This window comes from Phasianus colchicus, chromosome 7 (assembly GCF_987193195.1).
Source record: "Phasianus colchicus chromosome 7, bPhaCol1.hap1.1, whole genome shotgun sequence".
NCBI classification, from domain to species: domain Eukaryota; kingdom Metazoa; phylum Chordata; class Aves; order Galliformes; family Phasianidae; genus Phasianus; species Phasianus colchicus.
Genome location: NC_143442.1, coordinates 34,994,001 through 35,015,560, shown reverse-complemented (window position 1 = coordinate 35,015,560; position 21,560 = coordinate 34,994,001). Strand labels below are relative to the sequence as shown.

General features: G+C 47.6%; 1 protein-coding gene across 6 annotated transcripts in view; it reads left to right on the top strand.

Annotated features, from left to right (window-relative positions):
• Positions 1-21,560, top strand: part of AGAP1 (ArfGAP with GTPase domain, ankyrin repeat and PH domain 1) — a 292,152-nt gene that overhangs the window by 51,157 nt on the left and 219,435 nt on the right. For 2 of the 6 annotated variants that reach the window (XM_031604524.2, XM_090144531.1), the window contains exon 1: positions 3,003-4,470. The exons of 2 other annotated variants lie outside the window; for them this stretch is intronic. In XM_031604524.2, coding sequence (XP_031460384.2) covers positions 3,435-4,470 — 1,036 coding nt within the window. In that variant the 5' untranslated portion in view covers positions 3,003-3,434. Of the gene's footprint in view, positions 1-3,002; positions 4,471-21,560 lie in introns of those variants that run through there. 2 more of the 6 variants (XM_031604523.2, XM_031604522.2) reach the window with 2 other exon arrangements.

The following is a 21,560-nucleotide window of genomic DNA, read 5'->3' as shown; positions in this document are numbered from 1 at the left end:
TTGATAGCTAGCAGAAACGTTTTCCCATTTCCTGAGAGATTTTTTCCTGCTTCTTGCACCAAATGCAACAAGGCAGGAGTCGGTCCTGAGTGTGAGCAGTTGGAACTGCGTGTTGATGCTGCCTGTCAGAATATTTTACTGGGTGTGATGAGGATTTAAAGGCAATGAATGAGCTGAAAAGCACTTGAACAAAAACAATATCCAAAATAAGGTGGAAAGGTTTTTGAAACTTAGAGGTGTTTTATTGTGTGTGTCAAGACAAGCGTGGCTTTTACCTTTACAAACTGTGTACTTAAACTGACGTTTTGAAGTGACATTGCATGTGAACTTTCATTGTTAACAACCTGATAAGGGAGCACTGGGTGTGTAAAAAGGTGAGTTATCTTGTTTGTTCATGGAAGCTCTGGAATCTTTACCTACCAGTGGCTGAAGGGCACCAGACAAACAGGGCAGTCCTTTCAGCCCCTTTTGAATGTTGATAGGATGAGGGGGAATGGCTTTAAACTAAGGCAGGGGAGATTTAGGTTGAATATTAGGAGGAAGTTTTTCACGCAGAGGCTGGTGAGGCACTGGAACAGGTTGCCCAAGGAGGCTGTGGATGCCCCATCCCTGCAGGCATTCAAGGCCAGGCTGGATGTGGCTCTGGGCAGCCTGGGATGGTGGTTGGTGACCTGCACATAGCAGGGGGTTGGAACTGGATGAGCATTGTGGTCCTTTTCAACCCAGGCCATTCTGTGATTCATGCTGCCCTCCATGCTTTCTGAGCATCTCTAACAGAGCGTGCCTTGCTGTGTTAGGTTGTGAAGTGTCAGTACTGACTTGTCGTGTCCTGTCTTAAAGCTGGAAAGAATGGTGAGCAGAATCATAGGTTGTGTTGTCAGCATGTGTGGAAGCAAGTTACAGAATTCGTATTTCTTATGGGTAGATGATACAGGTTGGCAGCTTAGATTAAAAAACAAACAAAAACCAATGCAAAGTGGAAGCCAGATTCTGGAATCGTCTCAGAGCAGATAGCAGGGCTGCGGAGAACCAGTAACTTGCTTCTTTCTCAGAAGAGCTGATGGAGCTGCAGGTAACTCAGATTAGCACTGCAGGGAGAACTCAGAGCAGTTTTCCTTCTCTCCTGGTAACAAAGAGTTGTGTTGCATTTTCAGTGCACATCCCATCAGCCTTTTTCCATTTCCTGCTCGGCATCCGATGTTTTGAGGGCAGGAATGTGATCCCATTGTGCTGACAGTCAGGCTGTTATTGACAGAAGTACTGACATCTCGCTGGTAGCTCCTCTTGTGGGATGCCTCTGTTCTTTGTCTTAGCAAAAATTGCTTGCAGTGAATTGGGGCAGATTTTAATGGATAAGTGCGTAGTGACAGAAGAACACAGATCAGTGGCTTAATGTAATAACCCCGTGGCTTGAGAGAGACCTTGAGTTTGGTCTCTGTGTTGCCGGTACCCTCCAGCACAATGCTGTTCTCATCCAGATGCCTCCTCTCGTTTCCTCGTTGAGCACTGATCTATAATGACAAAGAGCGGATGGAACGCAATATTTCTAGAAGAGAAAAGTGAAATTGTGTTTAAATAGTGGTGAGAATTGTTCAGGTGACCTAATTTCATCTTCCGTGAAGAATTTGTTAAAGGAACACATACTTGGAATCATACCGTGCACCTGGAGGTGAACTTGCTTTGAACAAACCCATGACACTGGGTTGCTGGAAAACAAAGCATGGTGGTGATTCGAATGGCTGGAAGTTATCAAAAAAAAAAAAAGAAAGTGAAGTGTGGGCACAAGCAGAACAGCATCGCAGGAGTTGAGCTTGCAGTGAAACAGGCAAACCCGTCACGTTGTTTTTGGGACTGAAACTAAGCATCAGCTGCTGCTGGTGCAGAAGCCACGTTTCTCCATTGTCTGTGCTCCCGGTAACGTTACTTGCTGGCAGTGGACTTGCCTTAATGATGCTTCTCCCCCCCCTTTACATTCTGCTGTAGGTGAGTGGTCAGTGGCCCGGCTGGCGGCCACGTAGAATTGAATTCCAGGGCATCGTCCTGCATGGGGACAGTGGTTGCACACGGCTGCCTCTGCTCTAGAGTTACAGAGCCCTGCGGGGCACGGCGTGGCTGGGGGCGGGTCGCCGGGATGGGTGCAGCCTGAGGTCCGTGCTGGGACCTGATAACAGCACGGCGACCAAAGCACAGCCTCTAGAGGAAAGAGGGGGGGGGTGGGAGAACCGAGGAGGTGCTTCGCTTAACAGGAGCCTGCAACGACGTATCCATCCCGTCGCGGCCACGAGCGGGAGGACGAGGCTCCGAGCGGAGCTGGATGAACGTGCCTCTGCGTCCGTGCCTCGGAGCGGCTCCTCACGGCTCTGCCGTGCAGGGCAGCTGAAAAATGGTTGGCTCGGCTGGGAGCGGGGAGCCTGCGCCTGTCTGCTGCAAAACGTGGCGTGGAGCGGGCGGCGGCTCCGCGTGCGTCCAGCCTGCGGTACCCTAAGCGCAGCATCTCCCATCGGTCAGGGGGCTGGGGTGAGAACACAGCCACCCGGCTGGCGGTGACCTTGGCATCGCCTCCCTTTGTGACTGCAGGACACATACAGCACACTGCTTGGCTGCGATGCACTTGAGGCAAAGCTTTTTTCTTCTGATTCCGAAGCTCTCCTGCCTTGAGAGCGTTGGGCTTCAGTTCTGTTTCAGTTACCTTGTCCCTTTCCTTCATCTTTGTTTTTAGATCTGGGTTAATTCTGACTCTTGGGTGTCAAAAAGGCAGAGTTGTCCTCAGTTCGCCCCAATATCAGGATCTGCACCGGTTCAGCCGCTGCGCAGCCCGCTGGGAGACTTTGGGCAGCGTTTGCCTCCCCCTGTGCGGCTCTAGCACAGTAGAACTAGAGCCTAGGGCCGGGCCCGCTGCCTGGCGCTCCGCTCCCGGCAGCCCGACTCCACCCCGGCTCTTGGTGCCGGCCGGCGGCTGCCGGGGCCGCGGCTTCCTGGGCTGGGGCCGGGCTGCTGCCGCCCGGTGCCGCCGCCGGAGCGGGAACGGCAGCGGTGCGGAGCGGCCGCGTCCCCTGGCAGCGCCCTGCCCGCACAGCCGGCGCTAAGCGGATTTACTCGGCCGGGAGAAAAGAAAAGACAACCCGGGGGCGCAAAATACGCAAACGCGCGGTCTGCCGTAAACAATGAAATCGAGGGCTGCCGCCGCTCTAATCCCTTGAAAACCGGACCTGGCTGCCGGCGGCGGCGCGCGTCGGGATCCGCAGGGCGATGCGTGCGGGCGGTGAATGGCCGTGAGCCGCGCCGCCCCCCGCGCCGAGCCGGCGATGCGGGAACGCCGCGGCTGAGCGCCGGGAGCCTCGCTGCGGCGGGGGCGTGACGCGGGGCTCGCCCCGCACGGTTCCGACCCGCGCTTCGATCGGCATGGGGCCCGGGCCGCGCGGCTGAAGGCAGCCATGTACCTGCTGGACAGCAGCGAGCCGCCCGCCGCCGCCGCCTCTCCTGAGAGGATGCAGCGGGGCACCCCGCAGAGGAAGACCGTCTACCGCATCTCCGTGACCATGGTGAAGAAGGAGCTGCTGGGGCCCGACGGCGGCGCGGAGCCGGCGCGGCGCGGACGGCGGGGAGGCGGCCAGCCGGGCTCCCGCAGCCTTCCCCGCGCCGGGCTGCTGCTGGTGGAGGAGGAGGAGGGCGAGGAGCGGGAGGAGGAGAGCGGCGAGGAGAAGGACCGAGTGCCCAGCCCCTGCGGCTTCCGCAACTTCAGGACCCTCAGCACCGGGCAGCTGGAGCTGGGCCGCCTCAAGGTGCCGCGGAGGAGCGCGCAGCCCCCTGCAGAGCCGCCCTTCGGCTGGCCGCGGCACCCCGGCGCCCGGGAGGCGGCCGGCGCTCCTCCCGCCGAGGCCGCGGTGCCGGAGGCCGCGGGTCCGGGGCGCAGCCCGCGGAGGCAGCCGGGCGTGCTGCGGCGCAGCTTCAGCTTCAGGCAGTGGAGCGGCGGGGAGCTGCTGCGGGCGCGGGCGCTGGGCCGGGTGCGGAGGCACAGCAGCTCCGGCTGCCTCCCGGCGCCGGCCGCGCGGAGCGAGGAGGCCGCGGCGCCCGGCTCTCCGCCCGCGGAGCCGCCCGCCGCCGAGAAGCGCAACACGCTGGACGTGGGCGAGGTGCTGAGCAAGGCCGAGCCGCTCTCCGAGCTGGAGCGCTGGGAGCGGAGCAAGAGCAAGAACCGCACGCTGGATAACAGCGACCTGCAGCGGCTGTCGGAGCGCCTGGGGCGGGAGGGCGCGTCCGGAGGGCCGGCGGCACACGAGCACCGCTTGCTGCGCTTCTTCAGCGGCATCTTCGCCCGCAAGGACGGCACCTCCGCGCTCTTCGGCGGCCCCCACGGCCGCTCCCCGCGCGGCAGCTTCTCCAGGTCCAGGGCGTATTTCAGCAGCCTCCGGAGAGCCACCGCCGACATCGAGTCCAGCTCGGAGAGCATCGATGGGTCTCCCCGCAAAGGTGCCTGCTCCCGAGGCCGGGTGTTAAGGGGCCTTTGTGCATAAGGGCAGGGAAACGCAGCTCTGGGAGCACGGGGGTGCAAGCTGACGGAGCTTTATGCCGTTCTGCACATTTTTAAGTGCTCGGTTGTGTTTTCTCCTTAGATGCACAGTGTGGTTCTGAGGAGGACACGCTAGGTGCATCTTATGAATGAAAAAGCACTTGGATTCCCCGTGCTCGGGGATGGCAGGGTGAGAGAAGCACAGTCCGCTCAATTATGCAGTGGAAGCTGAGCTGCTGGCTGGCAGTATGTAGGTCACTGGGTGACCCAGTGCCACACTGCGCTGGGCCTCCCTCACTCTGTATGGACCTCTGGAATCCTAAAGATGAGTGACAGTGGCTGGAAATGTCTGCTGACATGAGGGAGCAGGTGAACATTGATGTAAACGTGTTGTAAGTCCTGCACTTCTGTTCCAAACTATTTCGGTTGAGCTTGGTGTTTTCAAGAGCACAATGCAGCGCGAGCTCAGAAGCCACACTCTTTGAATTACCTTCTTCTTTCCGTTAAGTACTTAACCAGCCAGTTGCTGCTAACGGCAGGTGGAGTCAGGCTGGGGTTTGTGAGTCCCTAGGATGGAGGAAGAACTTGAAAATTTTCCATCTCGCTTGCTGTAGGGTGGAAGTCAGGGTGTCTGTCTGCACTCTGCGAGGCGCTGAAGGTATCCTGGTGGTGGTGGCTGGGATGTGTCAGACCAGAAATGCTGGTTGTGGAGCATGTGACGCTACTTGCGCTTTAAAATCTTTATAAGGTCTCTGGGATCAAGCATTTAACTATGGTACTTATACCTTGAGTGCTAAGAGCTGATCAGAACAGACAGTCATCTGCAAGTTGCTGCTCCTTTAAACATAAAACTCATTTCAGCAGGTGGAGCTTCCCTTGGAGCATAGGTACAGCAGAGAGCTTCACCTAGGGAACTTCACAGAATGGCTTGAGGTTGAAGGAACCTTAAAGCCCATCCAGTGCCAACCCCCGTGCTGTGGGCTGGCTGCCTCCCACCAGCTCAGGCTGCCCATGGCCCCATCCAGCCTGGCCTTGAAGGTCTCCATGCGGCACCCATGGCTTCTTTGGGCAGCAATGCCAGGGCTTCGCTGCACCCTGAGTTCATGGGGCGAGACTGGAGCAAGAGCTGCTTCCCAGCTCTGCCCTCAGTCTACTGGTGCTGCTCGGAGCGTGCCCAAAGATGAAGTGTGGGGAGCAAAGCCAGATATTTAGAGCCAGTAACTGAGGAGTGTAAGGTTTTATTGACATAGAGGCATTTATGTGGGTTCATAGTAGTCTTGGCGGAAATTGTGGTCTGACCTTGGTTCAAGTTTGAGGTAACCACAAGAGAGAGTTGCTTCATATGGCTGTGCATGCCTGTCCCGTGCCGTTGCACTTAAACTGTTAAAGGGGAGAATACAGCTGTATATCCACAGAACACAGTCCTGTCAGTCTGGGGTAAGTTTAAGACTTGAGTTAATCAGTAACCACTGATCTTTAGCACCAAGACTTCCAGAAGGGTTTTTGTGGGCATGCCAGAGTCATGTCTATCTGCTGGAAGTGAGCTTTCAGTTGTGTTTTGCAGAAGGATGTGTGTGTGTGTCCCAGGAGCAGCGCTGCAGTCCCACGTGCTGCAGGGGGCTAACAGGGCTCCTGTCTGCCCAGCATCTTCTGCTGCTTTTTTTCCAGACAAGTGCAGCTAAGGCTTCTGCTGTTAGAAAAACGTCATCCTGTTGTAGAAGGCAAAATCACGCAGAGCCCTCTGTGCAAAGTTTCAGCTGTTACTTATTGGTGTCTTTCCAGAAAGCTTAAGTTATTTTGTCCTTAATTTCCCCTGGTATTTCTTAAGAAGAAAAAGTCTCATGACATGCTATGATTTGCGTGCCAGATGTATTTTAGTGTTTTAAATTTGGAATGAGCTGCTGTTCAGTAAAGTCTTGTTGTGTCAACAGTATGGCTTCTTTTAGTTGAAGCAAAAATTGGTATGCTCCTGGCAAGCCCTGCGCCTAGATTTTAGAGTAATGGTGGAGGAATCCTTAATTAAATGTTTTGTTTTCCCGTGTCACCAGTCGTAAAAAGAGTTTATTACTTGAGACTTGCTTCCCACGTGACGTTGTTCGGTGCTGTGCGAGTTATTTGACTTTGCACTTGCTCTCTACCACCTACCTCAGGTCCATAGAGAACATACAAATTGAAAAGCATGCCTTTGACATTTTCAACTTGAAATAATTGCTCAGATATTGCAGCGCTGCCTGAGTGATGCATGTTGAAAATCTGTTCCTAATTACCTTGGTCATGTAATACTGTTCAGAACAAGCTGAAGCTACAGATTTGTAAAGCGAGAGCGAGGAATATTTAAATCTGCATATTTTTTCTTGTTGCTATGAAATGGGTGGAGGTAGGTTTGGGGCGAATTATTCTTGATACGGTCATTAAACTGTCTTTGTCTTTAAAAGCGTTGATCAGATTTCTTTCCAAGAGTTACTTTTGGGAAGGAAAGCTCAAGTGTGGGGAAGTGGTGGGAGCAGGAGCGTGGCACAGACCTGCCGTGTGTTGGGATGAAGCATTTGTCTTGTGTTCTCTGCAGTTGGTGGCTGTGGGAAGGAGAAGGACACTGAGGAGTGACCAGCTGGAGGCCTCCAGTCTTGATGCAGAGCTTCATTTGAGAATTCTTGTTAGCTCTGCAACGTCTCCTTGCTGCCCTGCTGTGGTTTTACACGTGCGTGCTGCTGGTGCTTTCTGTGCCAGCCCTGTGAACTCATGGATGAGCAGGCTGAGCTTTAGCACATGTGGAATCTTGAGCTGTATGGTGGAAATGTGTTGGAATTGATTCCTTCCAGCTTCCCATGTTGTAGCTGAAGGTTTTTAGTGCCGTGCTTCTCTTTTAACACTGGGAAGGCCCTTCCTTAAGTGATCTAAAAGTCTTCTGGTGCTCACCTTGCTTTTTCAGTTACTGTGTATGAGTGCTTTGCAGGTGTTGTTATGAAAATACAATCTAGAAGGTGAAGGAATTGCATTTTGGTTAAGCTTTGTCAAGCATTGGCTGAGGGGGTTTTCATTATAATTTATTGGGTAGGTCCCGTGTCGAGCAGAATGGTTGCCAGCTGCACTGACACAGCCAGATGATTAAGAACTGAACTGGTATTAAGGTCACCAGCTGAATTAAGGAATGAGATGGATTGATGTTTGCACAATATTAAAGAGTATGCCAGATGCTAGCAGTCATGGTCTCTCTTTGTCTTAAAATTAAAAAGAAATACTCAATTTCCATGTTAGCCTATAATAAGTTGGCAGTTGGGTTCCTAATGGCAGTAATGGATGGCTTTCTCTTGCTATGTCAATGAATACTTCTGTGGAGAGGCACTCATCTCTGCTCCATCATAACCTGGCTCTGTAAATTAGGTTACCATATGTATTTGTCTCTGCCCGAGGTCTGCCTGCTGCCTGGGTTACCAGTGTTGGGAAGCATGCTGTACTGGTGTAATGGAGCTCACATGTAGGTGACTGAAGCACAATTTGTGGGAGGAAAAGGGCGATTAAAACGCGATGTTCTTGTAGTCTTCATCGCTCTTGCTTGTCCTGAATTTGGGGATGTTCTGTGTGACAGGAAAGGTAAATTTAAGCTGAAATTATTAACTAATGCCAGTGGATGTCAAGCTAAGGGAGGAATATTTGATTTTCCAGAAGCAGAGTAGCACGTGGGCTCTTTTGAGACCCAGGGAAGGGTTGAAATTACTCATAAATGCTGCTTACAGAGAGGAGCTCCAGATTTCTCAAGTTCAACCATTGGCAATGATGTAGTAGATTTAACAGTTCTTTCGCATGAAAAAAATGGAATTGCTTGTACCAGATGTCAAACCATTATTCTCTTCAGGACTTCAGTAGATGACTCTCAGTGGCTGCATTTGGTTCCATGTTGTGTGTTGCAGAGTGGAAGCTCATAACTGGAGTTGCAATCAGATCTTGACTTCTTAGGTCAGCACAGAGGAATGAGCTGGGGGTATTTGAATGAATGCTTTGGGTCTGCTCTGTAGAGCACAGCCACTCTTGATGCTGCTGTATGAATTAATTTAATACTGATTACTGAATTTTCAACCTCCAGGTTACAAACTGATTTGTGAGAGGGTACTGAAATAACATAATAGTGTTTTCTTTAGCATGGCTTTTTGGAAAAGGGAGAGTGCAGATCTGCTTCTAGCGTGTATGTGTGTTCATTCTCGCTTTGAGCCACGTAGGGTTAAAAAATAAAAGAGCCATTAATGCAGGCTGTTAATGTAATAGTGTTGCTTTTGATAATTGGTGTTAGGATTTCCCCTAGGCAACTGCAGTAAACACAGCGAAAGGCGGCTTCTGCCAAAAAAGCAGAATGGGTTTCCAACGTCTGAGGAAAGAGAAATGTCAGTGTATTGAACTTGAGAAATGATAATCTGTTCTGTTCATGAAAAGCATACAACATAAGCTATTATCTTGATGGAATTTTTAGAATGGAGCATTTAATGATTTTGATGTTTCCGATTTACGTAATGACAGTGTTTGACATAATACTTCTGCTTTATTGACAAAACAGTACCAAATGTTTCCTTACAACAGCACGGGCAGTGAGTACCATTGAAACAACAAGCAGTGCAGTGCATTGTAGCTCTGTGCAATTTTATTCATCTCTGGATACACTGATAAGACTTCAACTGTGGCCCTTGTTCTCTACTGAGGTTCTCCTTGATGGGGAGGTTCTGCTTTCTGGGTCACACAGCTGCTCCCAGCCTTGCCAGCTTCTGTTCCACCTGCAGCCTGCACAGACTCATCCCTCTGAGGGGGTTTCACACGGTCTTTCTTCTCAATTAAAACTTCAGGTTTTTACTGTGCGTTAAGTGAGCCTTAGTTTGTAGCCCAGCCTGGCTCATTGTTGCTCCCCAGCCTGGGTTGCAAAGGACCACAATGTTCATCCAGTTCCAACCCCCTGCTGTGTGCAGGGTCACCAACCAGCAGACCAGGCTGCCCAGAGCCACATCCAGCCTGGCCTTGAATGCCTGCAGGGATGGGGCATCCACAACCTCCTTGGGCAACCTGTTCCAGTGCCTCACCACCCTCTGCGTGAAAAATTTCCTCCTAATATCCAACCTAAACCTCCCCTGTCTCAGTTTAAAGCTATTCCCCCTTGTCCTATCACTATCCACCCTCACAAACAGCCGTTCCTCCTCCTGTTTATATGTTCCCTTCAAGTATTGGAAGGGTCTTCATGGATAGTGTTTATTTCTGTGCTTTGACTTCCATCTTGCACAGACAAAGACGTAAAGGTCACTTGTCTGAAGTTAAACAGCAGAGTAAATCTCAATATTAAGACTGTAGAAAAGTCTTTATGAAGTCTTTCCCATACAATCTGGCCATAATGTCAGCTGTGGAAACTGACATTTATGAGTTAGGTACGTTATTTCTGTGCTTCCTGATTGTAACTATTCCACTTGGGGAGTATATAGAATTGTATCTAATGAATACAGGAAGCATTACTTGTTAATTAACCAAGACCTTTTACCTGTAACTTCATTTTCCACTAGCATACGGATAGAAGGAGCTACTAAGTTAAATAAGGTCTGGAGGCAGCGTTTAGCTCCCTCAATTCTAGTTGCACCAAACAAGACTTTATTTTTGGATAAACTGGTTAAATGTGCCCTCACCTTCTGGACTTGAACTTAATTTCAGCTTTGCACGTGCTTCCTAACAAGTAATCTTCACGATTGTTGGACAGACTTTGCAATTCCTCCTTCTCTAGTGTTAGCAGGGGGTTCTTGTTCTTTGCAATGAAGTTTTGAACGCCTGTGAGCTAAGCTTTCATTTTTGAGAGAAAACCCATAGCAGATCTTCCCTTGCTGGAAGCTTTAAATGCCAGTTTTTGCAATCAAATTTGAAGGGGAACTAAAATATTGTGCTGACTGCTGCCAGCTCCTGGCATTTCCAAGTTATTTATAATGGCTTTCTCTTTGTTTGCATGTGTTTGTTAGTAGGCTTGTCTGGCTGGTTGGCTAGAGAATATGGATTCCAGAAATACTGTTTTACTTATGCTGGGCTTCTTGTGTATATACATGCATGCATGTGCATTTTAAGGAGAAAATTGTAATACCATCACGTGATTTTTTTTTTCCCCCTGCGTATTCCCATGTGAACAGTGTCTTAATGGCAGTGCTTATGTTTAAGGCACAAGGGAGAACTATTTTGAAACACAGGTGCTAAACCACTTAGTGCAGCTGTATTGGAGGGATGTGCAATGCATCTGTCAGGAGGCACGGAGCCATAACACAGCTTCCCTGCTTCTTGCTGTGGGTACACACATTTGGGTCTAAGGAGCGTGGTGTTTGGCATGGTGTGATGTTGTGTTGCTCCTTACTGTCGCTATAAAGTGGCACTTATACTTGGAATGAATGCTGTAAGAATCAGGGACCCTCAGTTCCTCTACTGCTGCTGCTGCAGAGCGCTTTCAGAACGAAGATGCTCTCCCTGTAGCTCCTGAGAACTGAAACCTTTTTTGGGATGAGCATCAGAATTACAAGCTGTCCGAAACATCTGCACTTCCAGGACTGGGACTGCATTTGTGTCAGGTTAAGCTGCCTGGGAAACTGCAATGTTGACCTAACTGTTCCTTATACAACATCCTCATTCAGAAGCTCTTCTGAGGAGCGATACAGAAATATTTATGTTGGCAAGGCAACAGCTTTTCTGCCTCAATCTCAGAAGTCCTGCAGTGAAAAATCTTACTTTGCGCTCACGGAGGACAGGAGGTTCAAATGCTCAAGTATTGCTTAAGTAGAAAATAAGTGAACTTCTTCCAGCCAATCCATAGTCTTGCACACTGACATCCATTTGTGTTCTGTATTGCTTGAAGTTGAGAGTGGTATTTTTCCCTAAATAGCTAAAGGGGACCAAGTCTTGTTATGTTGTGGCAGTGCTTAGGTGAGAGACAAATCCATCTGTGTCCTGAATTGTTATGGGGTGAAGGGACAGCAGTCTGTCCTTCCTGTTTCTGGAACTGCCCAGATGCAGGGCAATGAAGATGATAGAATCGTTTGAGTTGAAAGGGACCCTTAAAGGTCATCTAGTCCAACTCCCTGCAAAGAGCAGGGAAAAGCTGTATGGGAATGCTTTTCCCCTTTAAAAAAGATACTCTGCTTTAAGCCTTTGATTAATTTTAGGGTAAACTGAGTAATTACTGTTATTTTAAAATATACGTGACATCTGTTGTCAAGTAATCCTTTAGCTGTATTTGATAGGCTTTTTTATGTAGTGGGTGCTGTGTTTTAATCACAGTGAATGTCCACGTGTCACTTTCAAGGTGATTTCTTTTCTTAGAGGTGTTAGAGATGTTAAGTTGGGCATGAATTCAGCATCTGGTAGCAGCTTCTGAACCTCCCCAAGTCCTTTCCCTGAGACACTCTGGTGCGTGATGCGACCGTGTTTGAAAATCTATTTGTATTGTTCTGTTTGCTGAAATTTGTTCCCATAGCCCTTCTTTCTCATGTGGGCAGGTCTGTGCATCTTGTTCTGTGTTATCCATTTCTTTTTTGCTTCAGAACACACGATAAGCTGTGCTGCATTGGCTGAGCATCAATGTTTTGTTCTATAGGTAAGCCTTCCTTGTGCCATTCTGCAGTGTTACTGCAACGACTGTTGGCTCTGCAAAGACTGAGATGTGGGAATCCTTCCCTTTCCTTTTCCCTTCTTATCTCCTGGTGTTGTGAACATAATGGGTGGGAAACACAAAAGCAAAGTCGCTTTGGTTTGCAGTTTGTTAAGTCTTAGAAGTGTGCCTGAGATCCCTGCAGGAAATGGGTGCTGTGCCCCTCGGCTTGGCGGAGGTCCTCCTGCTTTGTGTGTGTAAGTGCATTACCTGCTAGCCTCCAGCCCTTCATATTTGCCTGTTTTTAACCTGAAGCATGGAGGAGACTTTATGATAAGTAGAGGCTTATTACAGGGCATTGCAGTCATCTTAAGACTTGTAATTCCGCCAGTAAACAACTCTGATAAGTAGGTTAAACTTCACGCGGTGCTGAATTTCTTTTCCCTCTTAAGTGATTTCTAAGTAAAGATGAACAGAGCAGCGATGGAGCAAATCCTGCAGGCAGCCAGATGTGTGTAGCCACACTGTCCTGCAGGGATTCCCATGTCAATGGGCTGCAGGCAGGGGTCAGGAGAGGCAGGGTAGGCTGCAGGGGAGAAAATGTTCAGACAAATTGGTATCTGTGAGGCCTCATCCCTGGAGATCCCCAAAGCCAGCTAGATGTGGTGCTGGGCACCTGCTGTGGGAGTCCCTGCAGGAGCAGAGGTGGCCCAGAGGGACCTGGAGGTCCCTGCCAGCCTCAGCACTGACTTGGAGGGACACTTTAGTACATCTCGACATCAGAATCAAACCACAAGGTCTGCAAGGAGTGAGGTGATGGTTTGTGACCGGAGATTTTAAAGCCTGTTGGTTACTTTCATGAGTGCTTCATTTTCTACTCCCTTGCTACCAGCCAGTTCTGTAAATTCCTGTTGCCTGTGAATCCATGTCGGTGGCAGGAAGCGGGTGGTGCTGCCAAGCCAGGTGCCTTCCAACATCTGTCTCCACTGTGCACGAGTGTTGGAGCATCTGCAGATCTCATGATTGTTGCTTGTGTCCTCAGACCTCCAGCAGTGCTCAGGAGCATCAGGGAAGGAGGTCTTCTCTGGGGTTAGGCTGGTAGGGAAGCAGAAACCTTCATTTAAATGGAGGGAATTTAGAATGAAGTGGGATTTAGTTGCTTTGCTAATTACAGTTTTACTCTTAAGTAATTGCTACATGAGACCTTGTTATCTCCCTGCCGTGCCTATATGCTTTTTTTCCCTTTAAAACTGAGGTTCAGTTGTGCTTGTGGATTGTGCTTTCAGATCTGTGTTAGTATTTAATGTGAGCATCTGATACCATTCATTGATTATGAAATCCCTGCAGGTCTTTAATGTGCCTGTGGACACAGTGTGAGCCTTGACCTGGAAATACCCTTATTCAACTCAATTAGAAAAGGAGTAAGCAATGGAGGAAGCTGTTTTTCGAGTCACTTCTTCCAGAAATGTTGTCAGAAGTGTAGGCAACATACCTCAGGGTTTTCTGCAGTAACTTCTGTGCCTTCCATCTGCAGGAAGGTGTTGGGACTGGGCTCCTTTTCTTTATCCTTACAGAACACACGTATCACAGCTTGCCTTAACCTCTACCCTTGCAAAGTATGCGAGGAATTGACTGATAAGAAATCCTTTTCCATTCCTGAATAAAGAAGCGTAGTGTTTCAGGCAGGCATGCTGGTTTATATTTTTAGGGCCCCAGGCTGAAACGCCATCTACAGTGAATTTAATGTCGCCCATGTATAGCGTGGATGAATTGTGAGCAAGGCAGAACACCTACTTCTCGTGGAGCTGCTGCTGCTGGAAGCAGTTCCAAGCTGAGGGCTCAGTGTTGCTCAGTGTGCTGGGTGGTGGAGCTCCTTACTGCATACTGCTGACTTACAGGAACGTACCTAATCCTGTTTCCATGAGCATGAGATGGAACCACAGCTTGTTTTCTAGTTCCCTTCAAAGCCAGTGTCCTGTCCCTACATGCTGTGCTTCTAATGCATAACTGTGTTCCTAAAATGCCCGGTTCTGGGGGCTGCTGTATGGGAACTCCTTCCAGGATGGGATGTGTTCATTCCCACTGAAGCCCAGAATGTGTGAAGCAAGGGTTTGCAGCACAATTCAGTGGGCTCATTCTTTGTATACAGCTTCTACAAAGGACCCCTCTGGTAATCCCAAAACTCTGCTGGAATTTAGCTTATCTGTCAGCTTGTATCCTTTCCAGCCTGTCTGAGGAGTACTTTTAAATTCCCTTCTACCTTTTTTCATGGCTAAGCACTGTTATCTATCTTTTCTTTCTATATTAGATGCTACTTTATGTGCCGTATAAACACGTGTAAAATTAAACTCTGACTGCAGTGTGTTAATTTCAAGCAAGCCCCTGTGCTTATTTAATAATGTGTATGTGTCCAGGCTAGTGAGCTGCCCGGTGGGATCGTGGAGTCAGGCAGTGCCTTGTCTCCTTGCTTCCATGCTCTCTTTTTTCTGTGCTTTGGAGCTAAGAAAGCTTTGAGTTCCAAAAACCCTTCTGTTATACTCCAGAGCATGAAATCACTTAAGTCAGTTTTACCACTGTCATATTTGCTTAGTGGAACATGCACCCAACAGGGTAACACTAGGAAAATATGATAGTGGGTCCAATAAAATCAGCTGCAGATGCAGAGGTGCTGAAACAAGCAGACTTTTGGCACTCTGCATTTTTCATTTTTGACGTCTTGTTTTTTCCAGTCAGATGCTGGGAGCAGTTGTGAGGCACATCTCAGAGATGCAGTCTGGAGCTGAGACAGCCCATGCAGATACAGTCTGAACTGCAGTGCAGCTGTAGAGGTCATCAGGCTCCTGGTCAGGTAGAAGCTTCAGGAATAAGAGGGTCATTTAATTTGTATTTCTGTGTATATTTTAAATGGCTGATGTAGGAGGCAGCCTGCACCATTTTTTTTTTTCCATGTCTTTGGTTGCATATATGCTGTAGCTATTTAGAAACTGGGAATAGAAACTATTATTGATATGTGTAGCTAGTGCATGGGGTAGAGCAGGGAATGTTGAACATACGTCGTCTGTAATGCTGAAGATCTAATTAATTATCTAATGAGAAGTAGCACAACAAAGCATCTGGCTGGCAGGGAGGCAGAATTCACAGGGCCTGAAGGCATCTGTTGCAGGCTGTCTGTGTGGATGTGAAAGTTGACAGAGGAGAGCAAGTTGACCTGCCTGGAAGGTGATGCTTCCAGTTGTAATGGTCTGATATCCAGTTCTTTTGTGTAAACAATAGGCTGCTGTTCACCATTCAGTTTTGTGATGCAGCCTAGCAAAGTGATGCAGCATAAAATTGCTACATGCCTTTTCACCTTTTTTTGTGACTTACTTCATTTATATCTATCAGCTTATTGACTCAATATCAATTTATTTAGCTTTGTACCTATCAGCTTCAACTGGTCCTAGAGGAGGCAGCATTGTCCATAGCCCTGGTGATCTGGCCTGAGCTGAGCAGTGTTCTGCAAGGAGTTCCCAGCACCAAGTGGATAGGGGGGCACTTGGTAGATAAGCTCAGCACATTAAGCCACGTGGACTGGAAGCATGCAGTATAGATCATCTGAAAGTCCTTATATTTTCATAGTACGTTATACTAACTGGAAAAAAAAATAATACAATGGGGTTGTAACATAAGTACAAGCTCCTAGAACCGTTCCTCGTGATTTGATTTTATAACAGATATTCTGGCATGTAAGCTGAGTGCTGTCTGCATATGTGGAGGAGCACCACCCTTTCCAGCCCGATTTAATACTGGGGTGAGTCAGCAGAGGCATGAATAATGGGTGGTTCTCAGCCCATAAGGAAATACTTCTGCAGGTGATAAAGGTGAAGTGTTAATTGGAGCCAGCTGACTGCAGTGCTGCTGCCTTCCAGGGACTTGCCTTTCAAATTTTGTGATTCCCCCACTTGTTACAAAATGACTTAGGTTTCCTTTGCTAGTTCTAGCATGTTTTATTTATTTATCCATCAGCACAGAAAAACATTGCAATTGTGAAGAGTGAGAGATTTCACTAGTGAGAATACTTTGCTGTTAGGATTATAACTGGAGACAGAGCTCTGCCCATTTATTCTCCTTCATATATGGTCAACAAGCACATCTAGTTAATGAGCTGTGGAGGTGAAAGACATCTGGAATGGAGTTTGAACAACCTTACAGGAATTACTTGGGGCAGAGTTTTGAGGTGAAAAGTAAATGCCCAACCTGTAAGACTGCAGTTTCTCTACACGAAATTGCCACTTCAGGCCTCTAGCTGGGGCAGTTTTTAGGCTCATCTTCCAGTGTGATTTGGGTGCTAGATCTGAAATTTGGCTGGTTTTGTGTTTTGTTTTTTTTTCTTCATCTCCCCCAGGCTGCATTGAGGAATTTGTAGTTGAGTACACTTACATGCAACAGTGGACAGTACTGAAAATCTTCAGAACAGATTTGACAAATGGATGTTTCAGAGTTACCTATTAAAAGCACGAACTCCTATGGAACCATTGTGGCTCCAGTTATGCCCTTAATAAGGTATTTGTACTTGTGTTGTTATCAGGCCTTTGAAAGCTTGGCTTTTGTGTACCTAAGATTGCTTCCTCCAGCTGAAATTGCTTTTTGTTGCTTCAACTTCTGCATGAATGTAGGGAAAAATAGTATCTTATGCAATGTAGGATTGGTTCCCTTTGTTGCTGTATTGGTCAGGAGTAGCCCAGTGCAATCAGCTTGCCTTTTCTGTTGCTTGAAGTGTCTTGGAGGTAATTATATTGTGTATGTAAATTTTCTTTCCTATTTGGTTTTATTGTACGCTTTTTTTCAGTTCTTTCTGGTCAGGTTTTGTTTCTGCAAATGTGAGTCTGTGTTCTTTGTACCCATGAAGCAGTGTATGGCAGGTCAGCCTGGGGCTGTGCACTTAGTCCTGTGGCAGAATGCTGTGTAATAGCCTGGCATCCTTGCCATGCCTAGCTCCAGCTCCTGGTGGTGTCAGCAACTTTGAGCCTTTCTTACTGAGTTGGCTTCCAGCTAATGCTTAGCAGGTAACTCTTGCTTGTGAGATGGAATTTCCTTACTCCACACCATAGTGAACACAGTTTCCTAGAGCTAGGTGAAGACCTTTCACTTGGAAATACCTTTTCTTCCTTTGGTTTCAAAACCTTTCCCTCCTCATTCCTGCCCATGCCTTTCACTGTTAAGACCAGGCTTTGTTTTCTTGTAAATGACACGATATTACCCTTGTGGCACGCTGTATGCAGTAAGCAATGTTTTCTATGAGTCTCGTAGTGGCAGAAAGCTAGATTTCATGTAATTTGCATTTCAGATGCATCTCGCCGCTGCCGTGTCGCAGACCCTGCAGATCACATTCATTATCAGAGTATTAAATCTCCAGCTGAAAATTATGAAGCAGGAACCCTTCTTAGCTGATCGCTGATAACATTTGTGCCTGTTAAGCTTCTTGTCACGTAGGGTGTCGGTGCCTGACCCAGCACAGCAAGGCAGCCCTCAGACCTGCTCACAGCAAAGGGCGATGCAGTTGAATACAGCTGCGAGCATTTCCTGGCAGTGGAACGAGGAGTGAAAACCCTGGTACTGGAGAAAAAGAAATCCTGTGTTGTTAAGGTTTGGTGCGTTACACAGCTGCCCCATGGCATTGCAGATGAACTTACATGATGGCTCACTTCCTAGAGTGTTTCATGAGGTTGCATGAGGATGGTCAGGCTCTGGCTTGCTCCTCCTGTCCCTGTAAGATGTTGAAGGAACAGAGTGCTAAAAATACTCCTTAACCCCACAGCAGTGGTTTATGTCAGCCTTCCTGAAAGAATGGATCCCTTTAATTAGTAAGGCAGTGAAGCTTATTTTGGGGGTTTGCTTTGTGTTTGGTTTGGAATGTGAACTCTTATGCACTGTAGTTCAAAACTAAAGTTAAAAAAAAACACCCAAAGAAGATCTAGTACAGCTGTTGGCAGCAGCTGCAGCGTGCACTGTGGTTGTCCTGTTGTCTGTCCTTGCCTGGGAAAAAAGGATTCCTTTTTAACAGGGAGGAGCCAACAATTTTGATCTGCAACAGTAGCTGACTTGATGTGATAACCGCTTCAGTTGTCTCTGCATTTGCTATCATAAAGGCAGTTTCTAGTTTCCCTTTCTTTGTACACGTTTCTCTTTTGTAGCATTGTGGAAAGTTGAACTGAAATTGTCAAAATTGTTTTAACTGCAAAAAATCAGCACACTAGTCAGGTAAGTATGTCAAACCAGTCTCATCACTGCCATCCTTGGGAGCAGGACTGTCAAAATACTGGGAATCTTGCAGGCTGGTTCATTGTGTCCTCCAGTTGCTTTTCCTAGACCTGGTCTAGGTTTCACTCAAATGCTGTGAAGTATTGGATGCTAAAAGCATGAGAGCAGGTTTGTAAGTAAGCTGCAGGTTCCTTAGGTGTAGCTGAGATGTTTCCCTCTGCAAACTCTGCCTAGGCTTCTTTAAAGGCAGCGTTCCTAGTATAGTAAGGTGAGTCAAAGTGCATGCCTGAGGTGATGGGACTTGCTAGGCTCAGGAAGCAAGCTGGAGTTTTTTGGCATCGCCCAGGAAACACAAATGAGAACATAGCCAGAGGGGGAGATTTCTCTGAAGACCAAGGAACAGTTTAATTCCTGCTTGAATGTTGTTTTAAAAAAGGAAGCGTTGCCACTTACAGGCTAAAATTCAGCTTCATAAACATTGAGTGGAGAAGTATTAGTAAGCTGATGTTTGTGCATAGCATGGATTTTTGTGATTCCAATGAAAAGCCATAGCAGCGTTGGAGACCTCTGTGGGTCTGTGCTGATGTAGATCCGGGTGATCCAAGCTGTTGCACTGATTCTTCACGCAGGGTGAAGGGGGGTTGTGAGCAGGGTGTGCACAGAGCTGATAAGCAGCCAGGGGATGGTGCTCTCCCTTCCCTTTTCAGATCTGATGTGACATGGCTGCGTGTGCAGCAGCTGCTGAGGCTTGTGAGGAGCTGAATTTAACGTGAGCAAGCGTGATGCTCACAGCAGCTTTTTCAACAGATTTTCCTGCTCCTGTTCCAGGCTTGTGAACAACTCAAGAGTGAGGGTGAGCCAGGGCAGTGGAGAGGAGGTGGAGTTGCAGCTGCTGGTTGCAGATCCAGGGGTTTGGGCAATTTGTTTGCTTTCTTTAGGTTTCCTACAAACCCGATGTTTGATCTGTGAGTGGAAGATGAAAGGCTTTGTTCCACAGTTAGGCACTGAGTCGAACCCTCATCTGACAAATGCTTTGTATCCAAAATAAATATTTATATAAATATTTTATATAAGGCTGTTTTCTGAAGTGTCCTGTAACAGCAGGTGCATTTAAGGAGGAAGCTGGTTGAGAAAGCTGCTTTTCTAATGGGCTGCTTTAGCTTTAGCTTTTTTAACATTTGCTGTATGTACTTCTAAGGCAACAGATAATGGTAGCCCCGAGTCCTTTTCACTCTCATCTGCTTTCTGCCTTCAGGACCATTTCTCCTGCTCAGCTGTATGGGGCACTAAGAGATGCACAGTTTTTTTTAGCAATACTTTGATTTTGTGGTGGTTCAGTGTTTTTGGTCTTCTCTTAGGCAGAACAGTAGTGAAATAGACATAAGTAGACACGATCCTTATTCTGGGGGGGGAAGACAGCAAAACCTAATAAGGCATCTGAAGGAGCATCTGAGGTGAGTATTTGCACTGCTTCCCCAAGCTGCTGAAGCTGAGTGCAGCTTCGCAATCACTGTGCAGGCGATGGAGATCAGAGGGGGAGCATTGAGGTGCTGCTTTGTCCCATGAACATTAGGGTGTGTTTGACCTCACACTGGTGTCTTTCAAATACCTGTCCTCACCCCGATTTCCTGCTTTAAGTTCCCTGTAACAGCTATTGGGAAGTAAACCTTTCTATCTTAGCAGATCTATTTGCAGTTGGGAAGAGGGGCCCCCCTTCAGTGTTTCCTTGTGGCTGAAGCTAAGGCTTGCAAGTTGGTTCCAGCTCAGCATAAATTCCCCTTGAGAGCATGCCTTGGATTGCATTAACATTTTTTTTGACATTTGACAAAAGCCTTGTTTAAACAAGTTAGATGTGCATCAGGCTAATAAATAGAAGAACTTAAGATTGTTCCTGCTGTGCTGCTCTCTGGAGAACAGTGTCTCATTTGTGTATTTTCCACTAATCATCTCCAAATCTTGCATGGGTGATATCAAGTTAGGGAAAGTGGACTTAGCATTACATATGGTAGAGTAAGGGAAAAAAATACTCTGTTTTGACAACCAGCATAGCAATCTCTGAGACATGACTCGAGTTCTAAAAAATGTTTTCAGAAATGTGTTGCATAAACAAGTCATAAGTTCCCTTGCGGAGAGGGGGAATGTTTTTCTAGATGTACTTCTGTACGAACATGCTGGACCCATTTTCTGTAGCTGCAGTTGAAAGAAGTGAGAAAGTGAATCTGAATGCTTCCATGATTCTAGAGCACAGACTTGAAGTGGTGACCAGAAAAGTTGGGGTGAGAGTTATTTGGAAGTAACTGAACCTGGTACTGTGAATTTTTGCATCTGAGTGCTGTGATTTCACCAGGTGGTACAGGACAGCATTGATACTTGGTAGAAGAATGAAGCATCCTAGATTGCGCCGGTTGTACAGTTTGTTCTGCTTCCTTGGAGGTGACTTAAAGGAGCATTTTGATAAGCAGGCGTGTAGCAGAGTCTTGGTTTGTGAGCTGAGAGGCTGGATCACACCCCTGTAACCACACTGACCTGATTGTGGCTGCATGGGTGTGCCTGTGGTAGGACTTGACTCGGTGTGCTTTAATCACGCTGAGCATGTGGCCATCAGGTTGGCAGGGGCTGTTCAGAAGTGTGGATAAATGATGTAGTGGGGAAGGGCGAGCTTGGCTTTTATAGGGGAAATCACAGCTCACAAATTTGCTGGAGTTCTTGAGAGGAGGACATGGGAAATTTGTTAAGTACATTTTATTTGAAGACTGGAGGAGCTGCTCTCACTAGAGACGTGAGTTAAGCTGCCATCAGATAGAAGGGAGGTTTCTCTTGTGTGTATAGTTATGGAAAAAGTGGGAAATATGGAAATAAGTAGTTCCCTTTGAAAAAATCATCAGCAAACCCCCTGCATGCAGCAGGGGGGTTGGAGATTCATGATCTTTGAGGTCCCTTCCAACCCTGGCAGTTCTGTGATTCTGTTCTACAGCAGTTTTGGGTTGAGATACTGGCAAATCTCCTGGGATAGGGGGTGAACCAGGGAGATGGTTTCCTGGTTTTTTTTTGTTTTTTTTTTTTTCAAGGTCAAAAAATGAGCAGTGGAAAGACCTTGGGATGGTTAATGGTGGATAAACTGGCAGATTAAACTTAAATGTGGCAGAGTGCAAAGAGCTGCATGGGAATAGAGCAGTCCTAAATAATTCATCAAAGGCTCTGCATCTTTGCATCTGTGAGAGCTTT